The 23,888-nt window shown below is 37.8% G+C and overlaps 3 protein-coding genes across 6 annotated transcripts; 2 read left to right on the forward strand and 1 right to left on the reverse strand.

Moving 5' to 3' along the window:
• Positions 1-4,550: 4,550 nt before the first annotated feature.
• LOC306871814 (type-2 angiotensin II receptor-like) lies at positions 4,551-8,458 on the forward strand. Its single transcript, XM_079419987.1, has 2 exons — positions 4,551-4,791; positions 6,724-8,458. The coding sequence occupies exon 2, from the start codon at positions 6,769-6,771 to the stop codon at positions 7,864-7,866; it is 1,098 nt and encodes a 365-aa protein (XP_079276113.1). The 5' UTR covers positions 4,551-4,791; positions 6,724-6,768; the 3' UTR covers positions 7,867-8,458.
• Positions 8,459-10,706: 2,248 nt separating this feature from the next.
• On the forward strand, positions 10,707-16,619 carry LOC306870680 (uncharacterized protein). Its single transcript, XM_079418094.1, has 8 exons — positions 10,707-10,765; positions 12,987-13,022; positions 13,397-13,514; positions 13,630-13,794; positions 13,904-13,960; positions 14,131-14,940; positions 15,166-15,271; positions 16,253-16,619. Exons 2-8 carry the CDS (start codon positions 13,013-13,015, stop codon positions 16,355-16,357), a joined length of 1,371 nt encoding a protein of 456 aa, XP_079274220.1. The 5' UTR covers positions 10,707-10,765; positions 12,987-13,012; the 3' UTR covers positions 16,358-16,619.
• Positions 13,589-23,841, reverse strand: LOC306870681 (myelin proteolipid protein-like). 4 transcript variants are annotated; one of them, XR_013784287.1, is made up of 8 exons: positions 23,731-23,822; positions 21,358-21,544; positions 21,039-21,195; positions 19,962-20,136; positions 19,814-19,887; positions 19,664-19,729; positions 18,382-18,526; positions 13,589-14,309 (listed from the first exon to the last, which is right to left on the reverse strand). XR_013784287.1 is itself a non-coding variant. In XM_079418095.1 (8 exons), exons 1-8 carry the CDS (start codon positions 23,732-23,734, stop codon positions 18,452-18,454), a joined length of 837 nt encoding a protein of 278 aa, XP_079274221.1. In that variant the 5' UTR covers positions 23,735-23,822; the 3' UTR covers positions 17,569-18,451. The 4 variants fall into 4 exon arrangements, 3 of the variants coding, with proteins under 3 accessions (XP_079274221.1, XP_079274223.1, XP_079274222.1); XM_079418095.1 differs by lacking the exon at positions 13,589-14,309 and adding an exon at positions 23,340-23,438 and having other exon boundaries at positions 17,569-18,526; XM_079418097.1 differs by lacking the exon at positions 13,589-14,309 and having other exon boundaries at positions 17,569-18,526; positions 23,731-23,841.
• Between the last annotated feature and the right edge of the window lie 47 nt (positions 23,842-23,888).

The following is a 23,888-nucleotide window of genomic DNA, read 5'->3' on the forward strand; positions in this document are numbered from 1 at the left end:
AATAACTTGTTAAATGGTTCTTTGCATTTTTTAAATCGGTGATATGCCACATAAATGTGTGTGTGTATATATATATATATATATATATATATATATCTTTATTTTATAATATTTAAAACCATAGATATAGAGAAATGCAGAGAAGCCTCCAGTCTGTAGCCTGACTGATGAACTGCCAACCTGAGGTAAGATGAAAAATGAACATTGAGAAAGGCTAATCAGAAATTATGTTTCAGCTTTGTATATGTTTTATTTGATGTGGTTACGTCAGATCAAATCAACTCCCATATTTGTAAATTACCATATATAAGTTTAATAAGTGAAGATCGTGGGTGCTTGCTCCACAACAATTTGCTTTAGGTTTTATTGTTTTTGCCTACAACACAAATGCATGCCATCAAACACATTCTCACATACTAATACTAATAAGTATATTATTAGTGTGCTTAGGGTGAGCCCTGAGCCTGGGATGGTGGTTTGTGACTCTTTCTCTCTGTACATTGAAGCTGGCTCCTAATTTATCCCTTCAGACTCTCCCCCAAACCAGCATCCTGTCCCCTCTGTGACCCTTCCTCTTCCTTCCTTCTCTCTTCCTCTCCCTCTTGAGTTCTTCTGTCAGTCACTGGGGAGATATGCTGATGCTATTTGACAGGGAACAGAATGTGTTCAGGACTTTATGTCTGTGCTTTTTTTAGTAGACACATTGGACAAGCCACTTTTATTAGCTGGTTGTGCTGAATCATGACGTTGTGCCATGGTAGAATTTGCTAGAGGGCTTTTACACGTCTCTTTTACACGCTGTATGACTGAACAAAACAGATCGGTCATATATTAGTTCTAAATGTTCTCACGCACACAGACATTTCATTGTCCATCAGGGAGAAGAAACGCAGTTTGGGATTTTGAGTGTTTTGTTCCAGACGTAAATATCCTGTATATTCTCAGCCTCTCTCTTTCACTGTGCATTTTTTGTGGTCTCTGTTATCTGTATTGATTTTGGACATTTCATTGAATTTTGAATGTTTCGCAACATTATTTTAATCACTTATTTAGATATTATTTTTAGCAGTGAGACTGCAGTCCTTTGATTATTTTTAGGTTGACCTTTTGCTGTCAAAGTGTAAACATATTCAAAGGATTTCTGATAAATTTAGGAATTAGTACTTTGAATGTCAATATATGAGGAGAGTCCTCATTTGTATGTAGCCTATGCCAAAAAAAGTTATGTACTGTTCTATTTTTAATTTTTTGTACTTTAAAATGTTTTACTTTCTCATGCACTTAAAGCTTTCACAGCCAGATTAAACCCCATTGCTCATTCCTTTGAGCCAGGATGCTGTCACATTCAATAAGCTTCACTGGCTCATCAAATTGAGCTGACGTCCATTTTATGAGTATTTAGCGCAGGGATTTTGATGGACTGAGAAACTGCTCTTACTCAACCTAATGTGATGTGTACATGGGTCATTTTGCAGTCCTCAGATTTAGTGTTTTTCTAGTGAAAATCTGTCATTCTCTAGAGGAGTCTTGGAGTTAGTCACAAGTAACCCGCAATGTACACAGTTCTTATAGAAAACTATATATTTTCTAAGACACCATTAACTGTAACTTGGAATAGTGTGATCTTATAATATTTACAATTACTTTAATTTCCAGTGAAACTCTTCACTTTCATTGGTGTTATTGCAAACAAAAGAGAAATTATATGAGGGTGAGTAAATAATGATAAATAATCTTTTTTTTTTTTTTCTTAAACCATAAACAATTACTGGTTCTCATTTATTTTATTAAAGTGTAATGTCATTGAGAAAATGGCATGGCAGCTAATGATAAATCATTATTATTTTTGACTTGATAATTATTTAGTGTGATCTTTAATGAAATGAGAAATAAGATAACAGCATGGTTATGGAATGATACATAATTAATGTAGAATGGTAGGTTTAATGTGGAACTGATTTGTTTAGTTTTTTTGATAATGTTTGTTTTTTGTTTTTTTCAGATAAGCTAAAGCCACCACATTTGTGGAATGACCCAAAGACAAATGAACCAGAGCTCCAGAACTATCCTCAGTGATCCCAAAATGTAGAGCTTCGTTTACAGAAAATCTACACAACAAGGCTCACAGTGTGAGGTCAGTGTTATATGTGCAGTCCAGCTTAAATCATAATGCTGTAAAACGAGTTTCACAAGTGTTAGTTTTTCAAACATGAGACCTTGAAAGCAGGGGCACAAAACCCATAAAGCCGTGTGATAGCAAGAACTGAGCTCATTGTGTCCAGAATTAGACTAAAACCTGAGACCAGAATAACCTACAGTAATCACACAAGACCACACTGAAACACAAAATAAACACATATTAATAAAACTGATAAAAGTACATTCAAACTCTTTAAAGACAGGACGTTGTGACGTACTTGTCCACTGTGATCAACAAAAAACTGAGACCCACCTTACAAATGAACAGACTCCGACAGATAAAAATGAGCTTGGCCAAAAGAAACCGATAAAAGCTTGTACAAACAAAACAAATTAAGGCAGCAGTGCATTTCAATTTAATGCTTTTGAAATATTCTTTAAGTAAATTAAAAAGGCTTGTGAAGATTCTGACAGTTTGACAGACAGAAAGAAATGCAACAAAGCAATTATATTGACTTTGTATTGTGAGTGATGCATGCAATCCTTTCACTTGAAATCTGTCCTTCAGATCAGAGTGAAGAGAATAAAAGGCAATGAGCTTCTCAGACAAGTTTTTATAGTCCATCAAAATCATCTCTGTATAACATTTGTGCCATTTGTGAACAATGGCACATAAAATAAAAAAAACATTGTGTTTCTCAGTTAGTACAAAGTAATTTACAGCTGTTGTTCTGAAGTAACAAATGTGACTAACTGCATGTGACCTTAATCTAAACCAAATCAAAGACATGAAATTATTATTGACTTCAAACATGTCATTGTTTTACTTTTAGGGGTTTCTTTTTGATCTTTTATTCTTCCTCCCTCAGTGATCAGTGTTCATTTAGAATTTCTCATGTTCCTTACTTTGTCTTAGATTAATGTATGACTGAATAATGACGATTTGTTAACTCTCTCTCTGTGTCTTGATGGATGGCAGAAGGAAGTGTTTGAGAAGAGGGAAATGTTTCAGTGACAGAGGATGGATATGGATTTGAGTAAGTGCACGCTGGATGTCACACTCACTGTCACAATAAAAACAACAACACATTAATACACCAGAAAACAATGCACACATTTTGAACTGGCTTTAATATTCATCCTCTTGGTGATCAATATCAGGCCATGGATGAGTGAAGTCATAAAATGAAACTAAAACAAGCTACAAGGGGAGTTTAAATGGTCATAGAACATGTTTACACAGCTTTAAAGTTAAATTCAGTTTTCTCTATAAAAACAGCTGCTGTTCATTTGTGATGTCAGTTACATGACATACATTTGCTGTTAAAAGTTGTAATTTTAAGTAGTCGCAGCTGTACATCGTGCCCCCTTCGGCCTCCAATCATGTTAAGTTATAGCTCAGTATGTCCATACCAAACGAATCAACTCAGCTGGAGTTTACTGGCAGCAGCAGCATTCCAGGGTCCTTTTCCAATCAATCGCTGCCTAGTTCTAGTATTTATTCAAAACAGAGGCTGAATTTGAGCCAGCAGGTTCAGGAGACACAATAGATCTAAACATGCAACCCCACAAAAAAGCCTTTGTTGCAACATTGTTTCCTGTTGATCAAAGTTTTATTAAAGTAATTCTTTACAGGCATTAGTTTTGACAGCCACTAAGAAACTCGAAAGCAGTTGGAGAAACAGTATGTTCTGTCCCTTCAGTTGTTTGGATGGAAATCGGACACACCGATTTGTAAGCACACGCACGCTTCTGGGTAATGTCATCCGTAATTGGCCAAATTTCGGTTATCTTAGCCCCGCTCATTTGAGACACCATTATCTGTCTTGTTATGAAATTGTTAGAACACATCTGCCCGTGACCTCTGAGGGGGTCATTCGCTGGGTCGTCGCCACAGTAACTACAGAGCGGTGTGAAAAGGGAGCCTCTGACGTCTCTCAATTTCCTGTGTTTTAAGAAGTTTATCTGGTTTCACACTCTGGATAAAATGTTTGATAGAGGACACGATTCATACAGAGGCAGAACCCAAAAGTCTTGTGAGTCCAGTGACCAACACTCATTTAGAAGGAATGCAAAAATTTTACATTAGAAAAAAGATAGATGCAGAAACATTTGCATGATAGTTCGCTGAGAAAGATGATGAAATGTTACTGCAGCACATATAAATACTACACAAAAACCACTACTATAGTACATCTGTCTTTAATTTTTCAGGTCATTAGGTATGTGTGTGTAATGCCGGATCCTTCCTCCTGGATATGGAGTCTCTTTCTCTCTCTTTGGTGTTCACATAGAGTTGCTGGTCAGATGCATTTAAAATGAACGCAGGCATTTACTAACTCACTTTCACCCCCCCCCTCTCTCTCTCTCTTTCTCTCTTTCTCACACTCACTCTCACAACATCCATCTCCACCCTCCTTTTCCCAGTGGACAAATGTGGACGTAAAAATATTTGAGCAAATCCTACATCTGGTTGGCTGTTTACTCCCTCATATATTTACACACGCAGAGAATTGTCTCCACTTCCAAAATGGAAAAGTCTGCTGGGGGCTAAGCATGCTTTCTTTGGCTCGGTTTTCAGCTTGAAACGTGTGCCAAAGGTTTAGCGACACCTCGGAGAGACTGAAGATTTTTTGCACCGGAAACTGAAAGGTATGGTGAGCTACGAAGTGTTGTGGTCATTTTCTTGAGTTTTGAACATAATCATGATGGGATTTTTTTAAGTTAACTTAACTTCTTAAGATTATTAGAAGCATAGCTGTAAAATGTTAAAGGACATGCATTACTTAAGTGTTCAAACTATTATTATAATCATCATCTATTTTTAAAATTCCAGTAATAGTGCCTAAAAACTATCAAAAAGAAAACAGTGTGATGTCAGTGCAGTCTAAAGCATTGTTCTTGTTACATTGTCTTGCACGTTATTCCTTTTATTTTCTGTAATGTATTAGAAATTAGAAAGCCAGATTGCATCTCATTTTATTTACATATGCACTTCCGGACAGTTAGTTGACTTTAGATATAATTGTGAATTTAAATGTCATTTTTTTTCAAGAGAGCAGAATAATTTTGCTGTTTCTCCAAAGCAGTAGGACATGTAACCAAATATGAAGATAGTTTCAGTGGTGATATGCATCTGAAAAACACTTTCTCATTTATTCTATTAGATAACTACAAGCTTTTCCAATGACTTAAACCGAAACGGTGTGTTAACTTGACAGGCGTAGAGTTCTGATTAAGAATGTGCAACATTTGAAATATGACTGGGATTATTTTCAACAGCTGTGAACATTATTTAGGGCTCAGAGTTAATCTTAATAAATTAATTACCGTGACAGTTCGACTTGAATGATGAGAAGATTTTTCATATTGTATAACATTGGCAGAGTAAGCAGATTCCTAATATATTCAACATATTAAAACTTGGTCTTGCTTTTCCAATTCTCTCTATTAACTAACATTTAACAATTTTTTTCCTCAAACTCCTAATTTGCTACTTATTAATAGTTATTAAATTAGTTGTTAATTGGGTATGGGGTACGATTAAGGTCCCTAAACTTTATGTGTTTCCTAAAACACAAGGTTTGCCAGCGAATTAATATTTACATTTTAGAATTAATAACTACCATTAACTTTAACTAAAAACTTCAAACTGCCAAATATGTTGTCAGTTGCTAGAGGATTTGACCTTATGTTTCTTAGTCTGATTGTGCTATTTGTTTCAGGAGCTGTGCGTTTGTGTTGTCCAATTATGCATACATTACCTGAGCTCATTGGAAAAATATGAAAAGTATACCTGGCCTGCTACTTTGTGTTATATACAGTATACTATTGGGGAGCAGGACTGAATCCCCCAAACACCACAACTGATTTCCCAGCCAATCCGATATCTTTGTGTGCCCCCCGCCTATGTTAACAGTAACCAGATGTATTGTGCACAGCCTGCAGAGAGCTATTAAACACATCTGCGCTGAACCCAAACTCACCAGAGCTATGGTTACACGCACATACACTCGCTTTCTCACATTTCTCTCTCACAGATTTCTCTTTCTCGCACTGACAAGATGTAGAGGAGAGGATGCTGCAACATCAGTCCCAGTGGACTGTGGACGGTCCGCACGCAGTGCGATTTTGTTTTCTGTTTTATGGCTTGTAATAGACAGACAATAAGGCTGTCCACAACCGTGGGACGAGTTCCTTTAGTAGGATTCAAAGTGTCCGTGGAGGGTTTAAACATGTTATGGATAGTCACGCAGACCTTTTCAGCTCACTCGAGACGTTTTCCTCACTTTTATTTAGTCTTTTTTTATTTATTCTGGCAACCTGTGAAATTCAGCCTGTGATTTATAGACTTTTTTTTTTTTTTTTTTCTTAGCTTAACTTTCAGCAGTTTCACAATCTTGTATTTTCCTACTTGAGGGGACTGAGAAGTTTTAGTTAAGTTTTAAGATAAATGGAGCATGAAAGATCATTTAGCATTTTATCTCAATGCTAAAATAACATGTTTCTTCATTCCTGCTTTACAAGAGAATTTGCCCTATCACTGCATAAAGCTCTTTGTGTTTTTTTCCCCTCTCATTTCAGAACTTCAGATTTCCCATTCTTGAATCATCCTGCATTATCAACGCAATGGAAACAGAATCCACCCATAACCTGACTGCACCCACTGTGTCTTTGTTGCACCATAACACAACAAACTCATGCGATTACATATCCACCTCAGCCTCACAGTACCAGAAGAAAGTGATCCCCACTTTGTACAGCCTCATTTTCCTGCTAGGTTTTCTTGGTAACATGCTGGTGGTGTGCGTGTTGTATAACCGTTCAAGCCGAAGGACGGTGGCCAACACGTATCTGATGAATCTAGCCATGTCGGACTTGCTGTTCCTGAGCTCTTTGCCATTCTGGGCTGTTTACTATTCGCTGGATTACAACTGGGTTTTTGGGAAGGTCATGTGCAAGCTGTGTGGAGGTCTGGTAACGATAAACGTCTATGCTAGTATATTTTTCATCACCTGTATGAGTGTGGATCGATACCATGCCATCGTCTACCCACTGCACTCTCAGAGCAGCAGGAGCATAAATCAGGCCAGATGTGTCAGTGGCATCATTTGGGTCGTGGCGGCTTTGACGACATTGCCGACAGTTGTGTTTCGAGACATACACACTTTTCCCAGTAACAACGTTACTGCTTGTGTCATTCATTTTCCCAGCTCCTACTGGCAAACCGGGTTAACTCTTGGAAAGAACACCCTGGGATTCTTCTTGCCATTCGTTGTCATTGCAACCTGCTACAGCCGAATCGCCGTGCACCTTCTGGCCACCCCGAACTACCTGGAGCAAAACTCCACCCGGCTGGTCCACGTATTGCGTATGGTGGTCGCTGTGGTATTGGCGTTTTTCTTTTGCTGGTTCCCGTTCCACGTTCTGGCTTTCCTCGTAGCTCTGGGAGAGCTGGGTGTGGAGTGGGATTGTTCGGTGCTTCAGGTGATCCATAAACTCCTGCCGTTCTTCCTCTGCCTCGGCTTTTCCAACTCTGCCATAAACCCTTTCCTGTACTGTTTTGTGGGAAATCACTTCCGAGAGAAGCTGTGGCAGTTTTACGAGGATATGCTGATGCAGAAAAGAGATTCTATCAGCACGAGACTATCTTCCTTCTCCAGGAAACTGAGTGACCTCAAAGAAACCGTGCCTATGGAGATTCTTGAGCAGCAGAACAGCGCGTAGTGGAATCTGGTGAATCTACAACCATATAACTGCAGAGGACTGTGTCCGTGTCGGTCAAGTGCTTTTCCATGGACTGCCATTTGTTTGGGATGATCAGTTCAGATGTTGTTGTTGGTTGCTATAATTGTGGTTGTCACTGTGCCTTGTTTTTAATTACGCAGTGGTTGTGATTAGCACCAGCATCTATAAACAACATTTGGTTACATAACAATGTGTAGAAATATAGCCCACATACTATTCTTTGATCAGACTTTATCCAGGATGAGGAATTTGCTGATTTTTCTGCACAAATCATAGATAATAAATAAAATAAATAAATAAATAATGTTTTTTGATTACAGCTGTATAGTCTTAATGTTTGGATTACTAGTTATTTCAGAGTTGTAAATAACACTCAAATGTTAGACAATGTTAATGATGTCTTTCATATGGCTGAACCTGCCAGACAGTCTAAAACTCTTATCTTTAAGATGTAATATACAAAGTCACAAAAATGTAACGAGCTGCTCAAATAAAAATCATTGTAAATTGAATTATAATTCTGTTATAATGGAGCATCATCAATAAATTATGTTTGCAAGTATACAACTTTACTGTATTGTTCTGTGATTTACTATCTATCTGACAATTTCTGTCTGTCTGCCAATCTGTCTGTCTGTAATTAACATGATGAGAATAAGAATGTCATCTGAAACTATGACCTCCTGACTGAAAGAGGTGTGCTTTTAAAATGGAAATAACTGCATGAATATCTAGTTAACATTTAATATTTTACACATTACAGATCATTTGTTTTTAAATCTGGTCCTATGTGCATACGCATAGTGTTTCGCTACTTTATTCCCAGTCTGCATTAGCAGACATCTAACTAATAGTTAATAATTACTATAAAAACAACCTTAGTTCACAGCATATGATGGCCCATCAGCTGGACAACATCACTTGTCCTAATTTTCCTTTCGCATGAACATTCTGTGAGCGCCAAGCTTTTAATGTTCCTGTAAACACCAACATCATCATGACAGCCATTACTTGAATTTGCATCTTGCTTTGTTGAGGCCTGCTGTCTCGATAGCCTGCATTACAGATCCTTGAGCTAGTGTACACTAGAACAGATGTAGATCAACAGACCTTTCAAGTCATGTAGGGTCATCTAAAACACTTTGAACACCAACTGGAGTAATGGACTTACTTTACCACTTACTTTCTTCAGTTCTTCCAGGAATCTGGAAGAACCTGCTTAGTGTCTGTCTCTGAGAAGTCTGAGAAGTTTAGCAATAGTCCAGAAGTGTAGTCTACATATTTCTCAAGTTGATTTTTTTAAGATCCGCCATTCCCTGTAGGCACAGTTGCTGCTCACATTATCTGTAATGTTTTTTTTCTCACATTCCTTTTTGCATTTTGTGAATCCTGTTGTTGTCTTTGTTATTTAGATACTTATCATTTGCTCCAATGATGCAAGGTCTTTTCAATTTCAGTTTCTTTATAAAGACAAAAACAAGATTGTGGACCTTTTCAGTTGATTAAAGTATTCAGGGGGAGGACGTTTTTAAACTGATGAAAAATGTTGATAAAGAAGCCAGGGTGGTTGTTGCATAATAGTTAAGAATCTGGGCCCATATGTATACATTTATCTTGAGTCTTGATGATCAAGTTTGAATTGTTTTATCAATGCCATATAATAATATAACTCCAATACTTACAGTATCTTTGTTGGAAAGTGTGTGTCTTCTCCTCTAATGTTGCCATCTTGTTACTCCGTTAGGACACCTCTCTAGCAAGCTTAAATAATTTAGGAGCTGAGACCTAGTCTTAAAACTTAAGCACCTTTATGAATCACACTTATTATTAAGTCTAAGTATTTTGACACACTTAAGACTAAAATTCTACTCTGAGCGGCTTTACACATACGGCCCGTGGTCTGTTGATGCAAAGGTTTCAGGTTCAGATCATAATAAAGATTAACTGAGATCGCGGTACCATCATCATGTGCCCTACAGCATTGAGCTGGTGATCATCACACCTACTATTAGTGCACTTAAAAACTGCCTTCAAAGACAACTCCTGCATGACGGAAACTGTTAAGAATCACTGCACTACGCTCTTAAAAATAAAGGTGCTTGAAAGGTTCTTCACTGCGATGCCATAGAAGAGCCATTTTTGGTTCCACAAAACCATTCAGTCAAAGGTTCTTTAAAGAACCATCTATTGCTTACCTTTTTATTTCAGATGTTAAAAGTTCTTCTATGGTATCGTGAAGCACCTTTATTTTTAAGATCCATTTATGTTGTCCTTGTAAATATTCCAAAAATGACCAAAATATACATTTGATATATTATTAATCTTTTTGAATCTGACTGTGAAATTGAGTATAAGGCTACTAATTTTAGATGTTTAAACAGCTGGGATTTGGGTTTATGATCCTCAAATTACAGATACTCTCTGGACCGGGATTGTGTGTGTGTGTGTGTGTGTGCAAATGATCCAAAATTGGTTATGTTCTGTTGACTGATAAAAGGAAATTATTAATAAATGTATTCCTGAAGGTATTCTGTTCCAGCCAATACACATAGCACACTGTAGTGTACATCTGTGTAGACAGATGAATTTTGTACCTATGACAGTCTGTAAAACTTAAGAGATCAGAGGGTCTTCGGTGCACCCATTTGTCTCACTTTGTCATTGTTTCAACAGCAGAACAGAACACATTGTTCCTGAACACTCATACTGCAGACAAAGACCACGCAAACACACAAATATGTACATAGACATTATCTTTCATCAAGGAAACAAATTGAAGGAGGTAGGTATGCACGAGAGGTGTGTGTGTCTGTGTGTTCATATGTAGTGGTTGCAGTCTGGCAAGTTTTAAATCACTCTCACAGATTTCCATACGCAGGTAAGAACCTCTTGCTTTATAGTGTGCACACACACACACTGGCAAAGAAATGCACCGACCATTTTGTAAATGTCCTCCTCACAGATATAGTGAAACATGTCTTAAACCAAGCTTAAATGCTCCTTGTGAAAATGATTGCATATATGATATCTGATTTAACTCTTAAGGTCTGGGTGTTGAACTCTCTATCTGTGTGTGTTCAAGTTTTTGTCTGAGTGAGAATGGATTATGTAGCAGGGGTTCTTCCTCTAATTGTGATCAATGACAATTTAACAAAACAAGCAATGAAGATGATTTCACTATTCTGGGAAGTGAGGAGGACATCCTGCCATTATGTTAGAAACTTAACCAATACGTGTATGATGTTGTGCTTTTTGATCTTGGAATATTTTAGGCGGACATGACATTTATGATTGTACTAGCTAAGACAAAAATGAAAATGTCTTCACTAATATAGTCAGAAACTGGCATTTGAAGTGCATTAGTACTATTTCAAATTATTATATCTGGTAATTCTCAACAGATTTGGGGGAGGGTTAGGTTTAGGGACAAAGTCAATATAAACATCTTACTTGTGTACCTTTGCACACACGTTTTCTTCTGTCTGTCCAAATATACATGAGACAATTGATTATTTATCAAAACCGCTGGATTTCAGAGCATGCAAACAATGCCAAGGTCAGAGGCATTCATCATGATATCACAAAAAATTGGAAATTCAGTCAGGCTAAAGCATATCTATGACATTTAATAAGACAGATTATTGCTTTAGTTTGACTGAAATCAAACTCTTATAATGCATGCAAGAACATTATTCAAGGATCTGTAAACAGAACAGATCCTCTCAGATTGCTGGCATTAAAAGCCAGACACCAATGAGGGAAATGTGGGAATTTGCAGCTCCATATCACTGTGATATCATATAATTAGCTCTATAAAGCATGTGCATGAGAAAACATAAGCATTCCACAAACACACAAGATCTTACAGACAGTTTTCTCATTAATCTTTTGTGTTGCTGTGTATTATGACCTGTTCTTCCTCTTTGCCATTGTCCTGAATGTCCTCCAGCTCATTTATTTTTAGCTATTTACGTCTTCACCTCTTAAGTGCTAAAGGACTAACGCATCCCAACACAATGCAATTACTATGTCAAGTGCAATTCCAAACAGTGCATGAAGACAATGCAGAAAAAAATATTCACAGCACATTTTATTGTGTTTCAGCACTGGAGTTTCTGTTCTAGATGGCATGCTAGATAACATACACTGAGAAAAAAATGTGGCTGTGTTGCATTTTTTTACAGTATGTGCATGCATAATCTTTGGGGAGTAGGAGACCGTTTGTGCCAATCTGAACCTGTTCTGTGATTAGATCAAATTTGTAATAATGTTGAACAACTGGCACTAATAAATTGAGCGTGTCAAAAATATACTGTACCTATGGTATACTATAAATAGAGATAGAAAAACTGAAGCTGTGCTATAATGTACAATGGTGGACAAAATTATTAGAACACTAGTATTTTCACCAGCTAAAAAAGTTTTAAGTCATCATCTTTTGCTGTAGTGTGTCAGTAGGAAATATCGATTTACATTTCCAAACATTCAGTTTGCCGTTAACTGTAATAATACAGTGAGATTTTTGTTTGCACAAGGAGTCTGACAACCAGGGCCATACTTTGGGCAGTGCAACTGGTGCGGCACTTGTGTAAAAATGCTGTAAAATAAGGATGCTGTCAAAAATAATGCCATAAATAGATTTTCTTAATTAACTTCTATTAACTAAATTAAATCAACATTTGGTGCGACTATTCTTTGCTTTAAAGCTTTTGCTCTAGGTGCACTTGCACATAGTTTTTCAGGTAGGTTTGAAGCATCTTGGAAATGTTGCCACAGTTCTTCTGGATTTAGTCTGTCTCAGTTTGTTCTGTTTCTTCATGCACATTCCAGACAGACTGGATGATGATGAGATCAGATCTCTGTGTGGAGCACTGGCTGTTGTCAGACTCCTTGTGCAAGCAAAATCTCACTGCATTATCACAGTGGCAAAATGAGTGTTTGGAAATTTGTAAACTGATATTTCCTACTGACACACTACAGCAAAAGCTAAAAAAATAACTGACTTATAACCATTTTTCAACTGGTGAAAATATTAGTGCTCTAATAATTTTTGCCACCACTGTATATCTGACTTCAACTTTCATGAATTTCTAATATAGGCCTGCCTGAAGAAGAGGATCTTGCCATGTCCAGTGGTACACACACACACACACACACGTTGGTTTTTGTGGTTTACGGGGACTCTGGTAATGGTTTTTATACTGAACAAACTGTGTGTGCTATTGCCCTACACCAACCCTACACCTAAACTTAGCCCTCACAGGAGACTTTGTGCATTTTTAGATTTTCAAAAAAACACCATTTAGTATGTTTTTTAAGCTTTTGAATTACGGGACATAGGCAGTGTCCTCATAAACCACCTTCATATTGTAATACCTCTGTCATACCCATGTCATTATACAAATTTGTGTCCTCATAAACCACATAAACATGCACACACGCACACACAGACACATACATACATTTGTATACAAAATACACTCTAACCGGTGGTTTTCTGTGATTGTAGTTGTTAACAGGGAAGCCGTATTCCAGGCGACAAAGGTTCGAACCCATTTGAAACAAGATGTAAGCTGGATCAACAGATCTCAAAATGTTCAGGACACACAGTCAGATGTAAAAGCATGGTAAATGCAGGTTTTCACTGTCATCTGTTGGCTGAGAGCGGTAGTATCAACCAGCCATGGTCTTTCTCATGTTTGCTTGAACTCTCATTTTATTTCACTTTTTACTCTTTAACAGTAAACCAGTAAAGCTAGAAAAACCTAAAAATGTGTCATCACCTGAGAGCAGTTCGGTCTCTTCCTCCATCATGCCATGTGCAGAGAGTGCTGCCACCTCCTCCAGCCTGGACTCGTCCACACCCACTCAAAGCTCTTATGTCACGTCAGCCTTAAAAAAGTTTGAGTGAGAGCTTTTCATATTTTCCTTGTGTGTGATTTCTGTGTTCAATGTTTCTGCATTGAATACACTTCCATTTAATAACTTCTGCTCATAACCATCTACTCTCCCTTAGGCCCCTGAACTCCACAGAAAACACACCAGTCAAGAGTGGGTCCAATCTGGCCAAAAGGTTTGGTACATCTCTCTGTACTGGATAAAACCTTTTATCCTTTAATTTCCTCAAATGCATGTCAGAACAGCTGAAGCAGAAATCCTTAACAATACTGAACTGCAATATCAACATTTAAGATTTCATTAAAGACAATCAGATGCTTCATACTTATTCTGAATATGTTCCAGTGCGCATCCTGTCCTTGAAGACTCCAGGAGAGCACGTGTAGAGAAAGCAGTGGAGACATCCATAGTCAAAGCCACAGAGCAACCACTGAAGACACTGGCAGATGCTTCTGTAAAGGACATAATGGAAAAACCTATCGCCATACCTGCCGAGGAACCACTGAAGACACCAGCAGATGTTCCTGTAAAGGACATAATGGAGAAACCTATAGTTAAACCTGTAGAGGTACCACTGAAGACACATGCAGACATTCCTAAAACGGACACAGTGAAGAAACCTATAGAGGAACCATTGAAGACATATGCAGACACTCCTAAAACGGACGTAGTGGACAATATAGTTAAACCTGTAGAGGAACCATTGAAGACACCTACAGATGTTCCTATAAAGAACATAGTGGAGAAACCTGCAGAGGAATCACTGAGGACACACACAGAGACTCCTGTAGAGGTAACAAGGAAAACACCTGTAGATGGAGCTTCAACGGATCAAAAACAATCCAGTAAAGTGCTGCAGGAGAAAACAGTCAAAACCCTACATGAGAACCCAGCAAAGCCTTCTGGTACACTGCCTACAGAGAATAAAGAAGATGATACAGTTGAACAAGTCTCAATAGCACAGGCACCTGTGGTACAGGCTCCACTTCAAGCCAGACAAGCAGAAAACCAGCCTACAAGTGAACATGGGGAACTTTCTCTAGTATCTGCTCTGGAAACTCCAACTACAGAGTCATCAACTACAGAAACGACTGAAGAACCCCATGTGGTAGCCCTGGAAGAGAACCACAGACTGAACAGTCAAGCTGAATTGAAGTAAGATAAGAATCATTTATTTAGATATGATGTCTGGACTTCTTTGAGTAGGTGTTATGACATGTTATGACTTTAATTAATTTCTATAGCAATAACATTAAAATATGTGATTAAAGGACCCACAAAATATTAAAACAGTAAATATATAGTTTACAGGTATTCGTATTTAACACGGTTCCATTCTTAATAAGTCATGTGTGTATCTGTGTATGTCTCTCTTTGCAGTGCCAAAGGTAAAACCATGTGTTCCTTCTGCAAGCTGCCCATAGATGGAAATGTGAAAATCTCCATCAACATTCCTGCCATTTGCTGCCATCCGGATTGTTTTAAGGTTTACTTTTTAAATCTTTTCTTCCTCAGTACTTAGGCTCAGAAGTCAGTGTCTCACCCTTCCACCAAAGTGTTTTCATCTGAGTCTTGTCTTATATTTCCACCTGGTATCAAGGTTTTTGGTGATCTGATCACAGGTGGTCAGTGCTCAATACAGGTGTTAACAAGGTCAAAAACATTTTATGATGGAATCATTGAAACCTACAGAAGCCCAAGACATTTGTTATTATTCTTTTTTTTCTTTCTTTTTTTTTTCTCGTGCTTGCAGTTCAAAGGGATATTTCACACAAAAATAAAAATTGTGTCATCATTTACTTGCCCTCAAGTGGTTCTAAACCAAAGCACGAGTTTTCTTCTGCTGAGCACAAAAGACACTTTGAAGAATGTTGGCAACCAAACAGTTGGTGGTAGCCCACTGTTTCCATAATGTGGAAAAAAATAGACAATGGCTATCAACTTTGGATACCAACATTCTTCAAAATATCATTATACTCAAATATCAATAGAATAACAAGCAGTACTAGACAGGTGCTGTTGTTTTTCATTTCTTTTTGTTCTCAGAAAAATGAGTTGTTTTTTCATTAGTTTTAGGTTTTTGGTCTGAAAGCTCCTTTTCAAAATATTACCTGTTAGAATCAAAAATAAATGTTTTTTTAAAATGAATTCACACATGCTAATACGCTTTGAAAATAATAATCAAATTAAATCAGTCACTGCTGGGGTTTTTTTCCGCTTTCCAGAGATAGGGTCTGTTGTAACTTAAACATTTTACTTATGTATTTGACCTTTTCAGTGGTCTAGAAGTAAATCTCAAGAGAAGCATGTTAATAGCAGGTGGAAAAAATGCCTATACTTGGAAGCAAGGCCCAAAATGAACTTTTCAACCACATCTGCCAATGCAAACTTTTTCTTTATTTTCTTTGAGAATTAAGATGTGCCGCAGTGTGATGAATAAAGCAGTGTCTCTGTGTGTGTGTTTTAGTGTAATGGTTGCAGCAGTCCTCTGGGTGATCTCTCTTCATCTATGTACCACTGTGCTGGGAAAATCCTTTGCGAGAAATGCTTTGATCAAATCTTCCAGCTCTGATGACTCATCCTACAGCAACCTACTCCACTACAACTTATCACCATGACACTCAAGCACATCTCAGCTTCTACCAGCAAATTTGCTGTAATTCAGCACTTATTTTAAAAAAAATCTGTCTTTTATCAGTAGAGGAACTGCTGTCATAGGTTTATCGCACATAGATTCAACACCACTTTTCAGTAAATGGTCATACTGTGTGTGCATGTCTTCCTATACTGACAAAATTCCCCATGGGGTTTAATAAAATCTTTCTCTCTTTCTGATCTTGTCTTCTAACAATTTACTGTTTCAAACATATTTAAAAAAAATATCCTATCAGCTTAAAGGAGAAGTTACTTGAACTGATAATTTACTTGCCCCTATGTCAGCCAAGATGTTTACGTCTGTCTTTCTTCAGTCAAAAAGGAATTCGTTTTTTTGAGGAAAACATTCCATGATTTTTCTCCATATAGTGGACTTCAATGGGGATCAACATGTTGAAGGTCCAAATAGCAGTTTCAGTGCAGCTTCAAAGGGCTCTACATGATCCCAGCCGAAGAATAAGTGTCTTATCTAGTGAAATGATTGGTCAAGAAAAATACAAATTGACATTTTTATCCACAAATGCTTGTCTTGCACTAGCTCGACCTCACGCATTACTTAATCACGCACGTGTGATGTAGGCGGAAGTATAGCGACCCAGTGTTTACAAAGCAAATGTGCAAAGAAAGTCTTTAAAACTACAAAAAAAGGTTAAACAACAATGTTGGACGATTTTTGGAGGAGAAAATGAGGTGGATACCCTACCTTTTTAACCAATGAGACAGAGGAAGAAATAACCGTTCGTGACTTTTCCAGTCATGCACATAACATAGCTAGTGCAAAACGAACATTTGTGGTTAAAAAGTATGCAAAAAGAAAATATTGTTTCACTAGATAAGACCCTTATTCCTAAGCTGGGACCTTTGAATCCACATTGAAACCGCAATTTAGACCTTCAATACGTTGGCCACCATTGAAGTCCATTATATGGAGAAAATTCCTGGAATGTTTTCCTCAAAAAAACAAAACAAAACAGATTCTTTGTCACTGAAGAAAGATAGACATGAATATCTTGGATGACATGGGGGTGAGTAAATTATCATTGCGAGGACATTTTCATTCTGGAAGTGAACTTCTTTAACTTATCCTGTTTAAATGTCTGTATGAGACAAATTGACAACACTGATCATCTGCTTTCATTGAAGGAAATTAAAGTTTATTGCATGAGTTTCAAGGAAGTCAACACACAGTTTATATAAATTCACTTTAGTCTGAATTCTGCATGTTTTATTAATCATTTACAGTTATCCATCTTACTGTAGAAATAGTTTTTAGCTGAAGTAAGCCAGTAAGTGAACAATAAAAAAAATATTAGTTCCTTGGATCGAGCACCATCATTGATCAGTTTCAGCATATTGCCACAGTTAGTCAAAAGATACCACAAATACACCCACAAACAAAAAAATCACACAGAAGGTGACACTAAGAATGTCTGTAAATACTGAATTCAGTTTGACACAAAGAAAGCTGTTGACTACAGCGCTGTTTCTCTATGTGTGTCACACAGAATAAAACACCCACATCTGACTGAGGAAACAACACACTCAAACTCTCTTAAAAAGATGGAATGTGTGAGAGAGATGAGAGAGGCTAAAATCCTGGCAAACCGCAAGGCATTAATAAGACCACGAAGCACAATGAATACAATCATTAAAATGAATAAATGGCCATGAGAGTATATAATAATGTGTGCAGCAAAGACAGAGAGAGAGGAGACAAATGAAGAAATACAGAAGCTAGATTCCACTCCTCCAGAGATCCACTGTACAGTAGTTTGTGGTTTTATGTGTAGTGCTTCAATGAATTGTTGTATTTTCATTGCTAAATCTACCTTAGTGTAGTTTGTACTAATTTGTCTCATGAAACCAGTGGTTTGCGTGTGTTTGTGCTCTGTATGATAGAACTCTGCAGGGGCTTCATGGAACTCTTTTGCGTTTCCTCACCGGCCACAGTGATGACACCACTGAAACTGCTGCCACAGGCGACAGGAAAGGGGGCCTAGCAACACCGAACCTAGCAACGGATTCCCTTCCTTCCGAGAAACCTTAGAACAGCGTAGTTGTAGGTGGTGGCAACCACATAAACAAACTAGGAAAAAAGATAGAAGAAACAAAAGGATTTTTATATAGGAGAAAGCTCTTAAGCTCTTGTGACATGAGTGTTTATTTTGAGACTTTGCTATAAACATCAGCCAAGGAATGCAATTCCAGCAATAGCACATCATTATTTATTTACAGTCTTGTCCAAAGCAGCGTATAGCCCTTATATTTTAGCGGAACAATACCCTTGGAGCAACAGGGGCTTTAGTTTCTTGTATAGTGTATTGCATAACCAAAAAATAAATAGAGGACTGGATTCTTTAAAACAAAGTCATGCAATTTGTTAATGCAGTTATTTCATAGCAATATGCATAGCTGTTGAATCTCTTATATCATTAAATTAGCACAAACACATTTTAAAAAACAAATCAGAAAGAAATGTGATTAATTATACTGTCACATATTCTTTTCAGAATTAAGATCAAAAAAGTGAAGTTCAGTCAGTGTTAATCTCTAGCAGAATTTGTTTTCAGATGGCACATATCTAATGCATTGAAACTGAGACTATTAAGTGTAGCTTGTGTGTCCAAATAATTTTGGGAGCTGCTTAATTACAGTTTTAAATGTTTGTATCAGTCTCATTGAGCTCCTCAGCACGACAGAGAAGCTCTGGTTGCTCCTAGTGGTTGTCTTTAGATAAAGCCTGAGAAATGACTGCTGCCAAATATACAGGAAAAGGGAGTAGAGATGCTGGGGATCTGTCAGTAGCAGAGAGGTCAGTTACTGATTGTAAACTAAACATTCCCTGCTGTACTTCCGTTATTAACTTCATGCTCTGCTCTCTGACATCAAAGAAATTAGTGCATATCAAATGACAGTGAATTGGAATTCAACGGCAGTGGAAGTTGTCAGTTGGCGCACAATATAACAATCAATAAATGTACATTTACATTTATATGTAAATTACATATTACCATCCTAAGTGATTGTCAAGACAGATCAGTCATGATCAACTGTAATTTTTAAAACCATTAAAACTGTTAAAATAAAGATCGCTGAGGTGAACTTGCTGCTTTCCAGAATACAAAGCAATGAGCCTCTTGAAGTAAGGCCACTATAACCTTGCACAAAATCTTCTACAGTAACTATAAATGACTTCACAGATGTAAAACATTAGATCACTAACCAGGGCAAGAAGGGTGATTCCGGCTCCAGCAAATGCACAGATGTAAAGGTCATAGGTCACATAGAACTGGAAACATAAAAAGGGATGTAAGTGACACGATCTCTTGAAACTCTGAGCATGTGCGTGCGTCTAGGATAATAAACATCTAACCTCTGGTGTTTTGCAGATGCTTGCCAGAGTATTTCCACAAACAATCCCCGGCACAGCATTCCAGGGAAGAAATCCTATATAGAACAACACAGACATCATGAGTGTGAGCACACACAAGCATATGTACAGATGAAGGGTGCAGACCTACCATACATCCGTGCATCCATGCAGACCCTTGCTTGCTGGTTGAACAAGGTGGTTTCCGACAGAATGTTGATTTTGTGACAGGAGCTTTCCATATTAATGAAGAAGAGCACAGGAATGGCTGTGAAGCCAAAAACAACCAGCCAGATCACAGCGAGCACGTACGTCAGGATTATGAACTGGACAAGAGAAACAGCTAATTAGATCAGTGCAACATCACAGGCATGGACATTGCAAACTATATAAGAAAGTAAGTAAAACTTGATTTATATAAAGTAGCACCTTAACAGTGTTTTACTGCTTTACACCAAAAATATACATATATGGTAATAAATGTTCACATACATATATATATATATATATAGATATGGAAGGAGATACAAAATAACAAAATAAAACTGAATTTATAAAACAGCTGACTAAACCAACTGCACACAGGTTATCAGGGCACAACCAAGAAAGTTGCTGTTGGATGACCTGAGTGATCAAGCTGGAGTATATATCAGAATTTCCACACTTTCTGAACTTTTCCAGTCATTTATGATGATGGAATAAGTAGTCCATGACTTTTTAAGGTTTTAATATTTTTAATAATTATTATCAATTAATGTTATATTATAAAATTAATAGCATTACAATACTGCCTATTGTAATACAAATTATTTTCAAAAGTATTTTACTGTTGATTTTTTTCAGGCCAAGAAATCACATTTTTGAAATTTTCAACTTTTCCATATCCTAATATTTCATTATCAAGAAAGATGAGAAAGGACCAGCGACCACAAAATTCAGAATCTAACTCTCTCTCACACATGTTTGTTTCTGTGAATTGAGGGGACTTTCCATAGACTTCTATTACTTTTATACTGACCAAACATTATTTTCTATCCCCTAATCCTAAACCTACCCCTTACAAAAACCTGTTTGTATTGTTACACTTTCAGATAAACATCATTTACTATTTTTAATATTTTTTTCCCCTCATGGGGACCACAGGCCGGTCCCCACAATGTCAAAAATTTTGGGTTTTACTCTCCACAATGTAGCATAAACAAATACACACACACACACACACACTCACAGTCAGGCTGAGGCAGCGCCCAAACTTGGTGCTCCTGAATTCTCCAAACGTCTGCTTTACTGCACTGGTGGTGTAAAAACCTTCAGCCAAAAGCAACAATCCATAGAGGAAAAAGAAGGAGGCCAGACCGTAGATCACATACTGGAAGTATTTTATACTGAAATACAAAATATAGGATGAATAACACATGCAAACATTCATAAGACAAATTGGAACAAACTATAGCCTACTAAAGAACACTGATTAATTAAAAAGCAATTCTGTTTTCACATTATGTATTGTATTGAACATAATCACCCAAAAAAAGTCAATAACTCACAAGTCTGCCAGCACAATGAAATCCTGGACGTCCCTTGCGAAGTAGAGCTCTACGAATGTGCGTGTGTGAGTGAGCGCCTCATGCCCTCCCCCGCAGAAGAGCGCCACACCGGTGTAGCAGAGCAGGGTGGCCAGCAGGCTGGTGTAGGGCACGGCGCCCAGGCAGCGGATGCAGCAGTCATAGCAACCTGTAGGTGAGTAATATATCAACACACCAACTGCACATGCAGCACACACAATACACACACACATTTATACACACACACTGTACTACCAATACACAGGTGCACGCATACTCAACTATTAAATCACACCGATGACCTCGAAATGAGTATTCAAACACCTCTAAGAGTTAGTTGGCCTACAGTTAGTCAAGCGCACACACAAAAACACATGCACGCACACACTCAATGCGCTCTGTGAGTAAATGTATTTGATGCACACACACACACACACACACGCTTGTATGTAGTTAGTGTGTAATGGAATTACAAACGAACAAGCCAAATGCAGACAAAGTGAACGCAGGCAATCACAAAACCCTGTTTGAAATCCCGAACCGCAAAAGAAACCCAAATTACAAAAACCTGAAAGTAAAAAAGTAAAATTCGAGGAAGCAGAAGAGATGACAGATAAAACAACTGCATCAATAAAAGGCTCAATACAGTTGTTTTTTAAGCAACAAAAGAAGCCAAACAAACAATAAGCCCCAGAAGGCTCAGCTATGGAGTTCTGTGGTCTAAAGTCTGTGAGAGAAGATGATGCATCTCCGGTCACCTAGCGCTTTACACAACCACGGCTGTTTCACTGGAAACATCGACACTGCTGAGTCGAAACCACGCCAGGAGAGAGCCGCGCAGACGCTTGTCCACTCACTCCAGAGAGATTTCTGTCCTCTGTTGCAGTGATGTCTAAACTGAAGGAGGTAATTTCTCTTTCTTTCTTCGGATTCACTCCACTGTCCACCTCAAGGAAGAAAAAATGCACCGCTTAAACTGCTCCTTTCCCTCCCTTGCTTCTTTCTCTCCTTCTTTCCCTCCCTCGCTCTCTCTCTCTCTCCTGAGTAGCCTGGTGTCAGGGTGAGATTTGGGGAGGAGGGGGTGCGTTTTCATGTGTGTTTGTGGTTTTGTGGTCAGAAAAAGAAGCACTTGTGATAGTCATAATGGCTTTTGTTTTAACAACAAAAACTAGCATTGTGAACAAACGAAATACACACACACACACTCACAGGCCTCAGCAGAGTACGTCATTGCGTTTCCACTCACAGCGGCACAGACAGACACATACTGACACCACCGGGGTTACAACTGGGATCATGGCAGGTCAACCAGTCTTTTACACTCTTTTTAAACTGTTTTCTTCTCAACAAGCATCAGAACAGCCTGTCACTCACAATAATCTGATTACTATATAAAAACACACACTTTTATCACACCTTCTGTTTGAGAATGTGGAAATGCTTTTGGGTCCATCGATCCATTCTCCAAAACACTTCAAATAAATTCTTCAAGTACTTAATTAAAGGGATAGTTCACTCAAACATTAACATGCTGTCAACATTTACTCACCCTCATGTTGTTCCAAATCTGTATGACCTTCTTTCTTGGGTGGATACTCTGAAAAATGTGTTTTTTGTTTGTACGATAAAATTCAGTGTGGTCCAATGTTGTTTGGACACCAGTTTTTCTTTGTGTTTTTCAGAAAAAAGAAACATACAAGTTTGAAACAACATGAGAGTGTATTTTTGATTGGATTATCCCTTGTTTTGAGCAGAACATAGAAAATTAGCTGTTACAGTTCAAACAGAAGATGTGATTCTGCAAAGGGCTGAAAAGTTGTTATCCAAAAAAATAGAAACCTACAAAACAACTCAATGCATACATACATATGAATCCTTAACTACATTAAATTTTTTCCCATTTCAAACTGGCACTGGGCCGTACAAGAGTCCCATTCAGAGAAGAGAATATTTGACCTAAAGACCTGATGTGACCTCCTGGAGTCTCCTGAGGTTACTGGTCTTCTCATCCACACCTCTGAGGCGTCGTAGCAACTGTCTTAGCCAATCAAAACCGGAGCCAGCTGGTTAATCAATCAAAACAACCTTTTAATTAATAAGGATCCATTAAGTGCATCTCTATTACAAATGCAGAAGTGATGCTTCTAAGCTTCTGACCAACCAGATGGCATCTTACACACATCATACAAAAAAGAATCATTAAAATGCTTGCATACATTTCAAACAACTTATATCACATGCAAATCAAAGACACACCAATCAGTTAAAATTCTGCCCAAAAATGAGCATAATTCTAAAATAATGAACATCATAGCAGTGGTTCAAATGGGTTGAGGTGAGTTCAGGTAGACTTACCCATGTGAGTATGTGTGTGCGTATCTCGCTCTGTCTCTCTGATGTGCCGTGTAGTTTAATCTCCCTCGATGCTTTTATGATTCTCACTCAAGCTTTTGTCCCTGGAACAATAAGCAAACCCCTCTGCTCTCTCTCACAAACACACACAGGGGCCGATC

Source organism: Barbus barbus (assembly GCF_936440315.1).
Source record: "Barbus barbus genome assembly, chromosome: 6".
Classification (NCBI taxonomy): Eukaryota; Metazoa; Chordata; class Actinopteri; order Cypriniformes; family Cyprinidae; genus Barbus; species Barbus barbus.

Coding starts and splice junctions, on each gene's coding strand:
- LOC306870681 (XM_079418095.1), bottom strand. Junction 20,137..21,038: donor GGCGCTGCCTCAGCCTGACT/GTGAGTGTGTGT, acceptor TCTCTTGTCCAG/TTCATAATCCTGACGTACGT. Junction 18,527..19,663: donor GAATCACCCTTCTTGCCCTG/GTTAGTGATCTA, acceptor CTTTTTTCCTAG/TTTGTTTATGTGGTTGCCAC.
- LOC306871814 (XM_079419987.1), top strand. CDS start 6,769: ATGGAAACAGAATCCACCCATAACCTGACTGCACCCACTGTGTCTTTG.
- LOC306870680 (XM_079418094.1), top strand. Junction 13,515..13,629: donor CAGTCAGATGTAAAAGCATG/GTAAATGCAGGT, acceptor ACTCTTTAACAG/TAAACCAGTAAAGCTAGAAA. Junction 13,961..14,130: donor GGGTCCAATCTGGCCAAAAG/GTTTGGTACATC, acceptor AATATGTTCCAG/TGCGCATCCTGTCCTTGAAG.